This window comes from Rhinolophus ferrumequinum, chromosome 3 (genome assembly GCF_004115265.2).
Source record: "Rhinolophus ferrumequinum isolate MPI-CBG mRhiFer1 chromosome 3, mRhiFer1_v1.p, whole genome shotgun sequence".
In the NCBI taxonomy this organism is placed as follows: domain Eukaryota; kingdom Metazoa; phylum Chordata; class Mammalia; order Chiroptera; family Rhinolophidae; genus Rhinolophus; species Rhinolophus ferrumequinum.
Genome location: NC_046286.1, coordinates 1973234 through 1990394, shown reverse-complemented (window position 1 = coordinate 1990394; position 17161 = coordinate 1973234). Strand labels below are relative to the sequence as shown.

The 17161-nt window shown below is 51.2% G+C and overlaps 2 protein-coding genes across 4 annotated transcripts in view; both read left to right on the top strand.

The window, feature by feature from the left end:
* Window positions 1-1337: 1337 nt before the first annotated feature.
* LOC117020244 (class I histocompatibility antigen, Gogo-B*0103 alpha chain) overlaps window positions 1338-17161 on the top strand; it is a 151991-nt gene continuing 136167 nt past the window's right edge. For 2 of the 3 annotated variants that reach the window (XM_033102594.1, XM_033102593.1), the window contains exons 1-6: window positions 1338-1475; window positions 1701-1970; window positions 2217-2492; window positions 3409-3684; window positions 3801-3929; window positions 4371-4403. In XM_033102594.1, coding sequence (XP_032958485.1) covers window positions 1412-1475; window positions 1701-1970; window positions 2217-2492; window positions 3409-3684; window positions 3801-3929; window positions 4371-4403 — 1048 coding nt within the window. In that variant the 5' untranslated portion in view covers window positions 1338-1411. Of the gene's footprint in view, window positions 1476-1700; window positions 1971-2216; window positions 2493-3408; window positions 3685-3800; window positions 3930-4370; window positions 4404-4547; window positions 4596-4757; window positions 5295-17161 lie in introns of those variants that run through there. The other variant, XM_033102592.1, reaches the window with a different exon arrangement.
* On the top strand, window positions 11276-15328 carry LOC117015736 (class I histocompatibility antigen, Gogo-B*0101 alpha chain-like). The gene is made up of 8 exons (XM_033094464.1): window positions 11276-11436; window positions 11784-12068; window positions 12363-12638; window positions 13223-13498; window positions 13615-13743; window positions 14184-14216; window positions 14359-14406; window positions 15249-15328. The coding sequence occupies exons 1-8, from the start codon at window positions 11373-11375 to the stop codon at window positions 15326-15328; spliced, it is 1191 nt and encodes a 396-aa protein (XP_032950355.1). The 5' UTR covers window positions 11276-11372.

The window sequence follows — 17161 nt, the reverse complement described above, 5'->3', positions numbered from 1 at the left end:
GGAGTCCACCAATAACATTTTCTTATTTTCTGTATTCCTGATGTTCTGGCATTTGTGTCCTTGAGAAATGGGGAGAGACTGCTCCTTCCAGGATTAGCCATTCTTAGAGACAACACAGGGCTTGCCCAGGAGCATGACTTTCCTTTGAAAACTAAGCAATCGAAAGCTCATATTCTGACCACCTCTTCTCTCAGGCTCTCTTCCACTCCAGGAGGCAATATTCCTCTGTCTGACTACCAGACAGCTAGAGACAACCCTTATCGTGCAGAACCTGCCAATGATGTTTTTTTCAGACTAGTCAATCCTATGATGTTTCCCCAGCCCCACCTTTCTCGAGGAAATCACAATAAAGGATCGGAGCCATGCTTTTTTCCTCCCCTTCTGCCTCCTGACCAGCCTTGGTGCTTCCCCATGTGGCCCTGTGTGGTGTGCCGTCCACTCCTCTCAGGAACTGTAAGTAATTAAAAAAAGTCTTCTTTCAATGGCATTAGCGTCTCCAGGCATCACTCAGTCACCTTTATAAATGAAGGCCCAGGCATAGATAACAACCAGTGACAAACTACTTCAGTGTGCTTTTTTGGATTGAGGATATACATGTTGGACTCACACAAACTCCAGGCTACAGGATGAAGATAGTGTTAAAATATGAAAACCTGGAACCACAGTTTGGCAAAGTGAAAATTAGGAGCTTGGTTTGGTCATTGCAGGGCTGTTTAGACACTTTTATATATGAAGGGTGAAATCACTATTTTTACAGATTCCTGATGTTCAAGGGTTTTCAAAATGGTGTTACCTACTGTGGTTAATAAACAAGAAGGAAACTGGTCCCTATGGGAATCTCTAGTGGTGACCCCAGGTACTACTGCCCCAGCCAAGGTTATTGTTTCTTCACCAACTTTCCCAAGGCCAGCTTCATGTTGACGTCATATTCCCTGAGTGTTCTACAAGTGTTCAGGGGGAGAGTTAGGAGTAGGAGTACGGTTCACGTAGAGAGAATACCGGAAGAGAAGAGGAAATGGGGCTGGGCTCAGCCTGGGGGTCTCTCCCTGGTTTCCTCAGACAGCCCCTGGACCAAGACTCAGGGAGACAGTGTGACAAAGAGCTCCCCATGCTGGAGGAGAGGTCAGGGCAAAGTCTCAGGTCCCCGAGCCTGATGGCTCTCAGGGTCTCAGGCCCCAGGGTGATGTCTGGGGCTGGCAACCAAGAAATGGGGATTCCACATGTCCCCATGGTTTCACTTCTCCCTCTCACAACCTGTGTCAGGTCGTTCTTCCTGGACACAAATGATGCTTCTCTATGTCTCGGTCCCATTGGTTTCTAGAGAAGCCAATCAGCTTCACTGCGGTTCCGGGTTTTAAAGTCTTCACCGACACGCGGAACTCATTTTCCCCAGACCCTCAGGGTCTGGGTCATGGGGCACCGAACGATGTTCTTGCTGTTCTCTGCGGCCCTGACCCTGACCGAGACCTGGGCGGGTGAGTGCGGGGTCGGGAGGGAACGACATCTGCGGGGGAGGAACGAGAGGGCCGTCGAGTGGGGACGCAGGACCCCGGGGAAGGCGCGTCACCTCTGTGTCGCCCCGCCCCTTTACCGTGGGACGAGCCCCCTCGCCCCTTCCCTCTTCCCGGCCCATCGACCTCGGACCCGGGACCCGCGCCGGGAGGAGGGTCGCCTGGGTCTCAGCCCCTCCCTGTCCCTAGGTTCCCACTCCCTGAGGTATCTCCACTCCGCCGTGTCCCGGCCCGGCCGCGGGGAGGCCTTCTATATCTCCGTGGGCTACGTGGACGACACGCAGTTCCTGCGGTTCGATAGCGACGCCGCGCGTCCCAAGGTGGAGCCGCGCGCGCCGTGGGTGGAGCGGGAGGGGCCGCAGTTTTGGGAAGCTCAGACTGAAATCGCCAAGGTCCACGCCCAGACTTTGCGGTCGAACCTGGAGACGGCCCGTGGCTACTACAACCAGAGCGAGTCAGGTGAGCGACGCGGGCCGGGGTCGCAGGTCACGACCCGTATCCCCCTTGGAAGAGCCAAGGTCTCCCCGACTTTCCGGGCCCGAGATTCACCCCCAGGCCAGGAAGAGCCCGCGGGAATGTACTCGGATTTTGTTTTCGATTTAGGCAGAAAAGGGATCTGACCTAAAGAGCGATAGCTCTCGGGTTTTAAACTAGGTGGGCGGGGCGGGGCTAAGTGGGCGGGGCTGACCGCCGGGGCGGGGCCAGGGTCTCACACCTTCCAGTGGACTTCCGGCTGCGACGTGGGGTCGGATGGGCGCTTTCTCCGCGGTTATGAGCAGTTCGCCTACGACGGCGCTGACTACATCGCATTGAACGAGGACCTGCGCTCCTGGACCGCGGCGGACGAGGTGGCACACATCACCCGGCGCAAATGGGAAGCGGCCGGATTAGCTGAGCGCTACCGGGCATACCTGGAGAGGGAGTGCGTGGAGTGGCTCCGCAGGTACCTGGAGAACGGGAAGGAGACGCTGCAGCGCGCAGGTACCAGGAGCTGGGGGGGAAACCTCCCGGATCTCCCCTCAGGCTGGGTCTGTACCTCCAGCTGGCCCAACCCAAAGGGGAGAAAAATGGGATTGATACCAGAATTTTCCCCCCTTCCCTGGAATCTGAGGACGAGGATTTGGATGGGTTTTCAGATCCTGTACCTTGAGTGGCACGCTCCAAAGGCCCATCGTCCTCTCAGGACATTGAAGGAATCCAGTCTCTCCAGAGATGGAACAGGAGATCTGTGAAATAATGATTTTTTTGACTCTGGCCTTGGGCAGTACTAGGTGACTTGTGCTCTCTGCCCCATGCCCAACTTCACTGGAGGTCTGACTCCGTGGTTTATACATCATTCTGCCTCCACCAAAGTCAGGATCAAAAGTTTCTGTTATCCCACTCAGAGACCTGGAACCTCCTACCTAGGCTGTTTTACCCTGACTCTAGAATTTTATGTCGACTGGACAAAATAATTGTCCAGCTAAAAAGAGGGTTTATTGGGGGGGAGGGGAAGGAAAAAGCAAAACTATCCCAGCTGTGTGAGAACGTGCACCCTCCCAGCCAGCCGCCCATGTGCAACTTTGCACCCCTACCCCAAAATGGCCCCTATATTTATACCCCCCATCCCCAGGAAGTTAGAGCCATAAAGTTTTAGCAGGAGGTCAGGACTTCGGGACTAGAGAGTAACAGGAAGACCAGCTCCATCCATAGACCTCTTAAAGTGCCAGTTTCCTTTTATCATTTCCAAGGAGTAGAGAGGGTTATCTCAGATCCCAGAGTCCAGTCTGAAGTGAGTTTTGCACACTTTGGCCCCCCCCACAACTGTCCTCTCCATCCTCAGGATTGTCACGTGAGTGCTGTTTCAGTAGTCCATAGGAGATAATACAAAGTTCCTAAAATTTCTCACCCTTCTCAGATCCCCCAAAGACACACGTGACCCACCACCGCACCTCTGACCATGACGTCACCCTAAGGTGCTGGGTGCTGGGCTTCTACCCTGCGGAGATCACTCTGACCTGGCAGCGTGATGGGGAGGACCTGACCCAGGACACGGAGCTCGTGGAAACCAGGCCTGCAGGGGACGGGACCTTCCAGAAGTGGGCAGCTGTGGGGGTGCCTTCTGGAGAGGAGCAGAGATACACGTGCCATGTGCAGCACGAGGGGCTGCCCGAGCCCCTGACCCTGAGATGGGGTACGGAGGGGGCCGTGGGCACAGAGCCTCTTCTCAGGGAAAGCAGGGGCGTCTGGAGGACTTCAGGTCGGGGCTGAGGCCTGGGGTCAGGGCCCTCACCTTCCTTTCCCTTCCAGAGCCGCCGCCTCAGGCCGCCATCCCCGCTGGCATGGTGGTGGGCATCATTGCTGGGCTGGCCCTCCTTGGAGCTGTGGTCACTGGAGCTGTGGTCACTGGAGCTGTGCTGTGGAGGAGGAAGCGCTCAGGTAGGGAAGGGGCGGGGACTGAGGTGTCTTGTCCCACTGGGGGGTTTCATCCCCAGGTAGACGTGTGTCCTGCCTCGTTAGTGGGAAGGACCATCCACACACGTGTGCTTTCCCAGCCTGGGGCCCTATTTGCTAACACTTACTCTTTATTAACGCACGTGTGAAAATGAGGGACAGATTTATCACGTGGATGATTCTGGTGATGGGGACCTGATTCTCAATAGTCACGGGTCAGAACGGAGGGTCCCTGCTGGGGGCAGACCTCTAGGAGTGCGGTTGGTCCAGTCCCCACACATGTACTTTCCTCATGTTTCCTTATCCTGCTGTGGTCTGTAGCCACAGTTCTAGAAACTTCTCTGGGGTCCATGACTAGGGTGTTCCTTTAGGACCTCATGGTCCTGTCTCCTTCCTGGCTTTTCACGTGATGTTTTCTTTCTGCAGGTGGAAAAGGAGGGAGCTACGCTCAGGCTGCAGGTAAATATGGGGGGTCGGTGATCCCTGAGACCCTTGGGATAATACAGACAGGAGCCCATGGAGGGAGCTCACCAACCCCCATAATTCCTCCTTTAACCACATCCTCTGTGGGCTCTGACCACATCCTGTTTTGTTCTCCCCGAGGCAGTGACAGTGCCCAGGGCTCTAATGTGTCCCTCACAGCTTCTAAAGGTGAGACCCTGGAGGGCTGAAGTGGGGCGGGGGGTGGGGACAGAGAGGATAGGACTGGGTACTGGGGATTCTTAGGGACAGTTTGAGCATGTGGTGGTCTGTTGAGAATGTCATCACGTATGTGACTGACCTGAATTTGTTCGTGACTATTTTCTTTCCCAGCGTGAGACAGCTGCCTTGTCGGGACTGAGTGATGCGAGATTTGTTCAGGCCCCCACTTTGTGACTTCAGGATTCCCTGACTTTCTTTCTGCAGCTGGTATCTGAATGTGTGTTCCGATTATTATGTGAGGCCGTGGGGAGACTGGCCCACCCCCGTCTGCCATGACCTGATCTTCTCACACACACCATCATACACATTGTACACATTAAGTATGTACATTTTTTGTATATCAGTGACATCTCAGTAAAGCTATTTAAAAAATAATTTCATTTTAAAAACTGTGTTTTGAAATTGGCTGGTTGCTTCTTAATTTAACTGTTACCATTTGAGATCATATATTCGATTGACAAAGTGCTTGTAATTGTTACGTATTTTATTTTTTTCAAAATAAATGATTCATTCTACTTTCGATAAAATATAATGTTAAAATCTTAGTGTGAGCAGTTCAGCATTCAATTTATTATGTGTAACTCTGTCTTACAGAAGCTGTGTGTGTACAATGAAGCTTACAGCGTATCAATAAAAAGTGAACACTAATCTTGAGTTCCTAAATTACAAACTAAAAGGACATGTTACCAACCGTAACAATCTTCTTCTTTCATGCTAAACTAGCTTGTGGTAGAATGAATGACATGTGTACAGGTTTGGGTTTGGACATAAGTTTTCAACTCCTTTGGTTAAAGAGCAAGAAACAGTTGCTGAATCAAATGCTAAGAGGATGTTTAGTTTTGCAAGAAACTGCTAAGCTGTCCTCCAGAGTCACTGGACCATTTTGCACTCCCATCAGCAATGAAGGAGAGTTCCTGTTGCTCCACATCCTCTTGGCATTTGGTGTCAGTGTTCTGGATTTGGGCCATTCTAATAGGTGTGACGATAACTCATTGTTTTAATTTGCACTTCCCTGATGACATACATGATGTGGAGCATTTTTCATATGTTTACTTAACATTTGTAGGTCATCTTTGGTGAGGTGTCAAGGTCTTTGGCCCATTTTGTGTGTGTGTGTGTGTGTGTGTGTGTGTGTGTATGTGATTTTATTTTTTCTTATTTTTAAAAATAATTAAAAATTTTTTTCAATTGCAGTTGACATACGATATTAGTTTCAGGTGTAAAACGTAGTGATTACACATTTATATAACTTATGAAGTAAGTGATCACCCTGATAAATCTAGTATACATCTGACACGATACATAGTTATTACAATATTATTGACTATATTCCTTATGCTGTACTCTACATCTGCATGACTATTTTGTAACTACCGATTTGTACTTCTTAATCCCTTCCCCCTTTTCACCCATTTTCCCAACTCCCTCCCACTTGGAACCTTTGGCATTTTAATTATGATGTATTAAGTGTGGGGCCTCTTTGGGTTCATCTTGTTTGAGACTCTGTGCTTCCTGGGCTTGTATATCTATTTCCTTCACCAGATTAGGGGAGTTTTCAGTCATTATTTCTTTAAATAGGTTTTCAATTTCTTGCTCTCCTCTTCTCCTTCTGGTACCCCTACGATGCGAATGTTGTTACGTTTGATGTTCTCCCAGAGGCCACTTAAACTGTCCTCATTTTTTGGGATACTTTTCACTTTTTGCTGTTTTGATTGGGTGTTTTCTGCTACCATATCTTTCAAATTGCTAATTCTATCCTATGTTTCATTTAATCTGTTGTTGATTCCCTCTAATATACAGAGGGTGCCAAAAAATGTATACACATTTTAAGAAAGGAAAAAACTATTAAAATTGTAATACTAAGTATATACTGATAACAAAAGATGACTATAAATCATGTGTATACATTTTTTTTGGCAGCCCCAGTATTCTTTATTTCAGTTATTGTATTCTTCATTTCTTACTGGTTCTTTTTTATGTTTTCTATCTCCATTTTTATGTTTTCTATCTCTTTGTTGAAGTTCTCTCTGAGATCACTGAACATCCTTATAACCAGTGTTTGGAACTCTGCGTCTGGTAGATTATTTGTCTCCATTTTATTTAGTTCTATTTCTGGAGCTTTGTTCTTTCATTTGCAACAGATTTCTTTGTCTTCATTTTTGGCTGCTTCCTTGTGTTTGTTTCTGTGTCTTAGGTAGGGCTGCTCTGTCTCCTGGTCTTGGTAGATAGGTGGCCTGTGAAGCCCAGTGGTGCTCCTGGGTGCTACAGGTATATCCCCTGTGGGTTGTGTGTGCCCTCTTGTTATAGTTGAGCCTTGGTTGGTGTTTGCATGTTGATGGGAGGGATTGACCCTCAGGCTGATTGTGAGGATTGCCTGTGCCTACAATGGAGGAGCTCTTGTGCAGGGGCTGACCGTATGGAGCAGGATTTACTTTACCAGGGCTCTGGGGGTCTGCTCTGTGTGCCACGTGTCATCCACAGAGGCAGATGGGTAGTGCTCCGGCTTCGTCCACTTCTTGGGAGGGGCCCTTCTGCAAGGCAAGTTCAGCCATAGGCAGTGCCCTGCCTGCGGCCACCTGAAATGAGCCACAAAGCAATCTGTAAATGGCTATTTGTGCTGAGCTTGGAGGTGCCTACAAGGTGCCAAGCCTTGAACCGAGGCTGGCTGCCGCCAATGCCGGGTTTGGGGCTGCTCAGCAAGAAGTTATGGGGCATGCTGAGGCCAGTTGCTCTTGTTTGGGGTTGAGATTTTAAGCAAGTCCATAGCATGAGCCAAGACAGGTAGTTTGTGTGGAAAAGCAATGGATGTGGCTTGGGTGGGCCCACAATTTGGGTGGGGCGGGTTGTCAGGGAATCACTTGGGTGGGTGAAAGTTGTTAGCCAGATTGATGGACTAAGATATGGCATCCTATTAAGTATGCACACTGGAAGGTAGAAGGGCTCAGGAAGAAAGTTTCCCCTCCAGCCCTCATCCTGAAGCCAGAAATCTCACTTTCTCTCTATCTCCCTGGTACCTTTTGAGCTGCTGCCCCAATACTGGAGCTCAGAGAGAGTAAGTCCGTCAGCGAGTAAGTCCATGCACCGTCCCTTTAAGAGGAATGCCTGGGCCAGCAGCCACCCTCTGTCTCACTCAGCCACAATCTTTGCTGGTTTTCACAGCCAGAAGTTATGGGGACTTTTCTCCCTAGCTTTGGAACCCTGGGTTGTGGAGGCTGGTGTGGGGTTGGGACTCATCACTCCTCAAATAAGCCAAGATATCCCTCCCAATTTTTAAATACCACACATGGATGTTGGACCTGCCCATTCTGTGTCTCCAACCCTCCTACCAGTCTGGAGGTAGCTTCTTCTGTATATCCTTAGTTGTAGGGCTTCTGTTCAGTTAGACTTCAGGTAATTTTCAGTGATGGTTGTTCTATAGTTTAGTTGTAATTTTAATGTGGTCATGAGAGGATGCAAGCATAGTGTTTACCTACTTCACCATCTTGACTGGAAATCTCATTTTGACATTCTTAATGAAATAAATTTGAAAATTCTAAGAAAAAATAAAGATAGTTATTGTAAAGGCATTTTGTCATGGTGCCCAGTCTTTAAACTATTTGATCTAGCTACTACGTTTTCAACTTTGTTGTCGTTTATTGTAGGGAACACTGTTAATAAATGTATCTGTAATAAAAAACTTACAAATATGGTTGTATTTCCTTTCTCTGGCTCAAATTTTTAATAATGACTTTCCAAAAGTGAACTTTTAAAGCATGAAAAAAAAATCACATAAAAGAAGCATTTGATTTACAATATCCTGAAAGAATATTTAATTGTAATTTTTATATGTATGTAAATTCTCTGACACTCCTTCCTCCTTTTGAGTGGGCTGCACTTAGTGACTCACTTCTAACTGATGTAAGTCTATTGTAATGGTGTGTACTCAGTCTAGGACATAAAACTCACTGCAGCTTCCATCTTGGTGTCTCTTTCTCTCTCTTCTATCACTTGCTCTTAGGGAATAAGCTGCCTTATGGAAAAGTCCCCACGGCTAGGAACTGAGGCCTCCTGGGACCATCCAGGAAGGAAATGAGGCCCCTTCCAACAGCCCTGTGACTGAGCCGTGTTTCATGCGAGTCCTCCAGCCCCAGTCAAGCCTTCAGATGATGTCCTGGCTGACAACTTGACTGCAACCTTGAGAGAGGCCTGAGCCAGAAGCACTCAGGTAAACCTCTCCTGCATTCCTGATCCTGGGAAAGTGTGGGAGAAATACACATTTGTTGTTTTGAGGGGCTAATTTTTGGGTAATTTGTTATGCTGCCATACATGACAAATACAGTGTTCAAAGAGAGAATGAATTATTACACTTTAATTTTCACTTGCTCTAAAATAATTATGACATTAAACATGTTACTTGGTTTTAAGAAGAATTTTCATGGCTAATAGACAAGATTTATTGTATTACCATACACAACAATCTATTTGAACTTCAATTTCCAACAATGCCCCAATTAAACTTAGAAGGTAGAACAGGTTGTGCTAGGCTGACTCTATGCTTGCTCATAATAACCACCCTTGTTATTCACTTTCCAATTATTCAGAGAAACACTAAAGTAGGTGCTACCTGGAAGGGATTTTGCAGAGGTATCTAAAGTCCCCAATCAGTTGACCTTAAGGTAAGGGGGCTATATTGGGTGGAATTCCCTTAATCAGGGGAGTGCCGATTGGGGTTTCTCCTGGGCAAAGATTCAAGTGTGAGGCATTTCTCTACTGGGGGCTTTGAAAATGAAGGGCCACATGGGAAAGCTGCTGGTGGACAGTAGGGGTTGGGAGCATCCTTCCCATGGCTCCTCCCTGACAGCTGTCAAAGAAACAGGGACCTCCGTCCTACAACTAGAAGAAACTGAATTCTGCTAACAGCTCTATGTAAGCTTGGAGGAAGATCCTGAGCTCAGGATGACCACACAGCTTTGTGACACCCTGACCAGAGAACCCATCCACACCGAGCCTGAATTTCTGATTAAGGAACTGTGAGCAAATAAGTGGGTGTTCTTTTGAGCCACTAAGTTGTGGTTATTTGTTATGCAGCAATAGAAAACTAACACACAGGCTCAACTGTGCAACAAAAAAGCACACAGCATTTTTTCCACTGGAATGAATTTATAAACTGACATGTATACTAGTTGTATGAAATAAAATCTTTCCTAACATTTTTGTTTTTTAGTTTATGGTTTTTACGTGATGTAATTAAATTTTAATGCAATCATCTATTATTTCATTCATTCATTCATCCATTCAACAACAATTAACTTAATACCTACCATGAATCAGGAATGGCTTTATGTACTGGAGATACAATTTTGACCTAAGTAGCCCAAAGCACCTGTGCATATGTGCTTTATATTCTAGAAGCTTCCCAGAGTGAGATGGAGCACTGGAGTATTTTAAGTGAAGAAATGACACATCCTACTCACATTAGCAATATCGATGACCTCTGTGGGGAGAATATCCCATGGGTGGCACTAGTGCCACAATCAGGAGTGAGAAGGTGTTGGGGTCTAATGGGGGAAGAGGGCCTGAGGGGTGAGAGAGACAGAGAAGGGCTGGAGAAGCAGGGGGAGGGAAAGAGGCACAGGCGAAGAATTCTAAAGCAGTGGAACTCTCGGGTTGAAATATGTTGTTTTATAGATCTTTAATAAATTATCTAGGGCCCAACAGGGTGTTCTGTGGAGCTGCCTAAACACTAATTGCCTCCTTATGCTAATCAGTTTAAAAATAATAACGTGTGCGGATAAAATATACACACAGCTTAGACGTGAAGTATTCATAAAAATAGGTGATGCAAGAACATTTTAACTGCATTGAACACTTGCAGCTTTGAGGTTGTACATGGTCCTGGTTGAAATACACAGTAACAAACTGCTTCCACGTGCTTCTTTGTATTGAGGATGCGGGTACTCAACAGACAAACTCAGGGCTGTGGAATGAAGATCATTTTACAATAGAAACATCCGGAGTCACAGGTGTACCATCTGGGAAAGTGAGACTTAGGAGCTTTGAGAGTCTGACTGCAGTGCTGTTTACACACATTTCTGTACCAAGGGGTACAAATCACGATTTTACAGATTAGCTTCCTGGTGATCAGGGGTTTCCAAGATTGTTACCCACTGTAGTTAATAAACAACAAGGAGATGGTCTCTATGAGAATCTCTAGCTGGTGTTTTCAGGCACAGCTTCTCCAGGATTAAAGAGAAAATCCCTGTCCTATTCCCATGGCACCAAGTTCCCTGGGGGTGTCTTCTTCCAGAATAGTCCGGGGGAGAGGTAAAGGGTGGGAGGCAGGGAGTCCATTTCAGGGAGAGGGATTCCGGGAAGAGAAGAGGCAAAGGGGCTGAGCCCAGCCGGATTTCCTCAGACAGCGCCGGGGCCAGACTGAGGGTGACAGTGTGACAAAGAGCGCTCCGTGCAGGAGGAGGGGTCAGGGCAGAGTCCCAGGTCCCCTGAGAGCGGAGTCTGGGGCCGGGAAGCTCAGTGTTGGGGAGTCCCCACCTCCCCGTGGTTTCACTTCTCCTTTTCACAACCTGTGTCGGGTCTTCCTGTCTGGAAACTCATGACGCGGCCCCAGTTCTCACTCCCATTGCGTGTCCGGTTCTAGAGAAGCCAATCAGTGTCACCGCTTTTCCGGTTACAACGTCTCCCCGGACCCGCCCGCACACAGATTGTCCCCAGAGCCGGAGGCTGCCGGTCATGGGCCCCCGAACGCTCCTCCTGCTGCTCTCGGGGGCCCTGGGCCTGTCGGGGACCCCGGCGGGTGAGTGCAGGGTCGGGAGGGAACGGTCTTCGTTGGGGGTAAAGGGAGGGGACCGCCCGGTGGGGGCGCAGGACCCCGGGGAAGATGTGTCCCTACCGCCGGGCCCAGACCCCAGACCCTCGGCCCCGCCCCGTCCTGACCCCGCCCCGTCCTGACCCCGCCCCGTCCTGACCCCGCCCCGTGTCCCGCCCACTCCTGTAGCCCACTGGGGTCTCCCGCCCCGTCCCCTCTCCGTCACCCCCTTTTCCGTCTCCGGCGCCCCCCGCCCCTCCCGGCCCATCGTCCTCGGACACGGGACCCGCGCCGGAAGGAGGGGCGCCTGGGTCTCAGTTCCTTCCCGTCCCCAGGCTCCCACTCCCTGACGTATTTCATCACCACCTGGTCCCGGCCCGGCCGCGGGCAGCCCCGGTACATCGCCGTCGGCTACGTGGACGACACGCAGTTCGTGCGGTTCGACAGCGACGCGGCGAGTCCGAGGATGGAGCCACGGGCGGCGTGGATGGAGGGGCCGTGGGTGGAGGAGGTGGAGCCAGGGTACTGGGACCGGAACACGCAGGTCTGCGACGACAACGCACAGACTGCCCGAGAGAACCTGAACATCCTGCGCGGCTACTACAACCAGAGCGAGGCCGGTGAGCGACGCGGGCCCGGGTCCCCGTCACGACCCCCACCCCACGGACGGCCCGGGGTCTCCCTGAGTCTCTGGATCCCAGCTTCACCCCGAGGCTGCGGGACCCGCCCGGCCCCTCAATCCGGGAAGAGCCCGCGGGGCCTTTGACCCGGTTTCGTTTTCAGTTTGGGCTCCATCGCTGCGGGGTGGGCGGGGGCTGGGCTGTCCGTGGGGCGGGGTGAAAGGGGCGGGGCTGCCCACGGCTGGGGTTAAACGTAGGGATTAAAGGTCGGAGCTGACAGAGGGGCGGGGTCAGGGTCTCACACCATCCAGAGGATGTTTGGTTGCGACGTGGGGCCGGACGGGCGCCTCCTCCGCGGGTACAGGCAGGACGCCTACGACGGCGCCGACTACATCGCCCTGAACGAGGACCTGCGCTCCTGGACCGCGGCGGACACGGCGGCTCAGATCACCCGGCGCAAGTGGGAGGGGGCCGGTGAGGCGGAGCGACAGAGGGGCTACTTTGACGGCTCGTGCGTGGACTGGCTCCTCAGACACCTGGAGAGGGGGAAGGAGACATTGCTGCGCGCAGGTAAGAGGGGCCGCGGGGGCTCCTACGAGGAGAGGAGGGAATGGGATCAACACCCGGACCCCCCCTCCCCGACCCGGGGAGATGGAGTCCGCCTGGGTTTTCAGATCCGGTACCAGAGAGTGACCCAGAGGGCCCCCTTCTCTCAGGGACAGTTAGGGGTGCAGTGTCTCCGGGGGTGGGGGGGGGACCATCTCAGAAATAACTGATTAGTGGTTCCCTTTGACTCTGGCAGCTGCTCTGGGAACCCTGGGGGACTTTCTCTCTCAGGCCTCGTTTGCTGCCCCAAACACAGTGTGACTGAGCTCTGACCCCTGCTTTTATGAGTCATTTGCCTCCACACAGGGAAGAACCAGAAATCCCCCATCAGAGACCTGTCTTTGACCTTTGGCTGTCTCAACCTGATTCTAGAACGTTCTAAAAAATAGCGATTATTGTGAATGTCTATGTCTAGTCTGGTGTCTGGGTTTTGTGTTTCCTTCCCCCACTCCAGTTGTCCTGACCAGTCTCAGGATGGTCACATGACCACTGGTGGAGTGTCCCATGAGGGATACAAAGGTCGTGAATATTCTGACCCTTCTCCTTAGACCCCCCAAAGACACATGTGACCCACCACCGCAGCTCTGACCGTGACGTCACCCTGAGGTGCTGGGCCCTGGGCTTCTACCCTGCGGAGATCACCCTGACCTGGCAGCGTGATGGGGAGGACCTGACCCAGGACACCGAGCTCGTGGAGACCAGGCCTGCGGGGGACGGGACCTTCCAGAAGTGGGCAGCTGTGGGGGCACCTTCTGGAGAGGAGCAGAGATACACGTGCCATGTGCAGCACGAGGGGCTGCCCGAGCCCCTGACCCTGAGATGGGGTACGGAAGGGGCTGTGGGCACAGAGCCTCTTCTTAGGGAAAGCAAGGGCGTCTGGAGGACTTCAGGTCGGGGCTGAGGCCTGGGGTCAGGGCCCTCACCTTCCTTTCCCTTCCAGAGCCGCCGCCTCAGGCTGCTATCCCCGCTGGCATGGTGGTGGGCATCATTGCTGGGCTGGTCCTCCTTGGAGCTGCGGTCACTGGAGCTGCGGTCACTGGAGCTGTGCTGTGGAGGAGGAAGCGCTCAGGTAGGGAAGGGGCGGGGACTGAGGTGTCTTGTCCCACTGGGGGGTTTCAAGCCTCAGGTAGACGTGTGTCCTGTCTTGTTAGTGGGAAAGACCATCCACACACGTGTGCTTTCCCAGCCTGGGGCCCTATTTCTAACACTTACTCTTTATTAATGCACGTGTGAAAGTGAGGGACAGATTTATCACCTTGATGAACTGGTGATGAGACTTGATTCTCAATAGTCACAGGTCAGAGCAGAAGTTCCCCGCTGAGGACAGACCTTCAGGAGGGTGGTTGGTCCAGTCCCCACACATGTACTTTCCCCAGGTTTCCTGATCCTGTCCTGGGTCTGTAGTCACAGTTCTGGAAACTTCTCTGAAGTCCAGGACTAGGGGGTTCCTTTAGGACCTCATGGTCCTGTCTCCTTCCTGGCTTCTCACGTGATGTTTTCTTCCCACAGGTGGAAAAGGAGGGAGCTACGTTCAGGCTGCAGGTGAGTTTGGAGGGGGGTGATCCCTGAGACCCTTGGGAGAGTGTAGATAAAAGCCCTTGGGGGAGCTCCCCCACCCCCATAATTCCTCCATTAGCCACATCTGCTGGGAGCTCTGACCACATCCTGTTTTGTTCTCCCCCAGGCCGTGACAGTGCCCATGGCTCTGATGTGTCCCTCACGGCTTCTAAAGGTGAGACCTGGAGGGCTGAAGTGGGGAGGGGGGTGCAGAGGGGCAGGACTGGGTACTGGGGATTCTTTGGGACAGTTTGAGCATGTGGTGGACTGTTGAGAATGTCACCACTTACTGTGTTTCCCCAAAAATAAGAGCTAGCCGGACAATCAGCTCTAATGCATCTTTTGGAGGAAAAATTAATATAAGACCTGGTCTTATTTTAATATAAGACCGGGTATATAATATAGTACAGTATAATAATAGAATAGAATAGAATAGAATAGATAATATACTGGATCTTATATTAAATTTTGCTCCAAAAGACACATTAGAGCTGATTATCTGGCTAGATGTTGTTTTCGGGGATACACGGTACATCCACTAACCTGAATTTGTTCATGATTATTTTCTTCTACAGCGTGAGACAGCTGCCTTGTGGGGACTGAGTGATGCGAGATTTGTTCCTGCCCCCACTTTGTGACGCAGGAAGCTCTGAGCTCTCTTTCTGCAAAGGGCATCTGAATGTGTCTGCATTCCTCTCGCACCATGTGAGGAGCTGGGAGACTGCCCGCCCCTGCCCTCCACGCCCCCTCCCCACACTGACCGAGTCTCTTCCCTGACCCACTGTTCCGTTCCAGCAGAGGCTGTTTCCATCCCCACCTTTGCTTCATGTTACACTGAGCGGCAACTTTGTACTTCCTATGGAAATAAGAATCTGGATACGAATCTGTTTTTTCAATTCTTGCCATGAAGGGTTGATGGGTTAATGAAGGAGAAAATCCTAAAGTTGGAGAGGAAATAAATGGAAGCACTGAGAACCTTCCAGAATTCGTGTGTTTGCTGTGCTGCGTCTGTCGCAGGTGGAGACAGGAGAGGCTGTGAGGACCGAGCGTGGACGCGGCCTGAGCCCAGTCGGGGCTCAGTGCATCGTGGGCTCTGATGTGGTCACTCCTCGGCGGGGTCACCTCTGCCCCTTTGTCCTCGTCCCTTCAGTAGGACCTCGTCCCAGCAGGACCTGTGATCACAGGGACTCGAACATCACCCAGGTCTGGTCTTGTCAGTGACGGCTTCGTGTGGCCGGGTCACCAGGCTCAGGCCTGGCCCGGCCCTCAGCCCCATCCTGTGGGTGTTCATTGTTGTTTCCACAGAGGAATATGACTGTCTTTGCTCTTGTTGCGAGTCCTGGTCTCATTCTCCTCTGGGTGTCCCTTGTCTGTCAGCAGCAGGAAGTGTTTTGCCTGTCATTGTCCCCACAAGGCCGGGGGACCCTGCACACAGGAGTCTGGATTGAGAGATGATTTTCAGACTCATCCGGCTCTTGCCTCCTTCTAGGGCTTGATGGTTCTTTCCATCTTTTCCCAAACTATCAGAGGAACCAGATTCTGGAATGAGCAGAGGAGGGATCCCGTAATTTCTCAGGTAAGTTCCTGCTGGAATTCTGCTCTGCTCGCTGCCCTCTCTCCTTGCCCTGAGCTCTAGTGCTGGCTCCAGTCCAAACTCAGGGGTTTGTGAAGCAGAATCTACTTTAGATGTATATTTGGTTAGAAAATAGGACCCATAAGTCGGGGCTCACTCATTCCTGAAGAGGGAAATATAACTGTGCTGTGGTGAGCAGGAGGGCAGGTGTGGGAGAAAGAAGCGGGGAGAGGGGAGAGCAGCACCTGTGAGAAAAGGGGAGGTGGCCCTGATGCCAGTGTGAGGGGACTTGGTGCTGTAGCTGCCACACAACAGCATTTGACCCGAGGCTACATTAATAAAGACACTGTCTCTAGAACAGGGAGGCGCTGTCACTGATCACTCACTGACATTGGCCGTGTGCCAGATGTGTGACAGTGTCTGCATCTGGGAAACATCACTGAAGTAAAGTCAGAGAAATGGCTGCCCTTGGGGAGCGTCTGTTCCAGTGGGAAGAGACAGACTATATCCTATAAGCACAGTAAACGAGGAGGGTGTGTATGTAAAAAGGAGAGAAGTGTTCCGGGAAAATGCAGTGGGAAGGGGATCCAGGGTGTGGAGTGTGGGGCCAGAGAAGACGGCTGTTTAAGTTGGGGTGCTCAGGGGACCTCACTGGGAAGCTGACCTTGAGGGAAGGTGTGAAGGACACGAGGAATTACCCACAAGGACGTCTGGGCACGTTCTTTCCAGGCAGGGGACCTGCAGTGGGAGTGCCCTGGGGCAGGAGTGTGTCTGGTTTCTGGGAAGAGCAGGGAGGCCGGTGTGGCTGCAGCAGAGAGTGATGGAGAAGAGACAGGTGCGGCCCGACCACGTGGCCGGGAGGGTGGTAGACAGCAGTGACCTGTGCTCTGAGTGAGGTGGGAGGTACAGGACAGTTAGGAGCAGAAGGGGACATGGTGTGGCCTCCTTGCAGAGGACGGCTGGGGCTGCGGTGCTGAGGACAGACTTGGGGGAGGGAGGCCGTCGAGAAGCTGGAGGAATCTGCAGGGTTCTGGGCTGGACATGCTGCCACTGGAGATGAGCGGTGGGAACAGTGGGAGTGGGGTTCTGGGTACGTCCTGAAGGTGGGCATTACAGCGTTTCCTAATGGGTGAGTCTGGGGGTGAGAGTCAGGGACACCCAACATCTCAGAGGATACAGGTAGAAAGATGGAGTTTCTGTCAGCAGACATGGGGGAGACTCTGGTAGGAGCATATCTGAGGGGTGGGGGACATCACAGACATTGATTTTAAGAGATATTGGAGATGAGATGTCTGTTAGAAATACAAGTGAGGTCATCAGACTGGCAGTTGGACAGATGAGTCTAGAGATTAGGGGA

What these genes read in the sequence shown, in the direction of transcription:
- LOC117015736 (XM_033094464.1), top strand. Translation starts at nt 11,373, where the DNA reads ATGGGCCCCCGAACGCTCCTCCTGCTGCTCTCGGGGGCCCTGGGCCTG. An exon ending in GCCCCTGACCCTGAGATGGG is followed by an intron (nt 13,499 to 13,614) that starts GTACGGAAGGGG and finishes TTTCCCTTCCAG; the next exon opens with AGCCGCCGCCTCAGGCTGCT. An exon ending in GTCCCTCACGGCTTCTAAAG is followed by an intron (nt 14,407 to 15,248) that starts GTGAGACCTGGA and finishes CGTCTGTCGCAG; the next exon opens with GTGGAGACAGGAGAGGCTGT.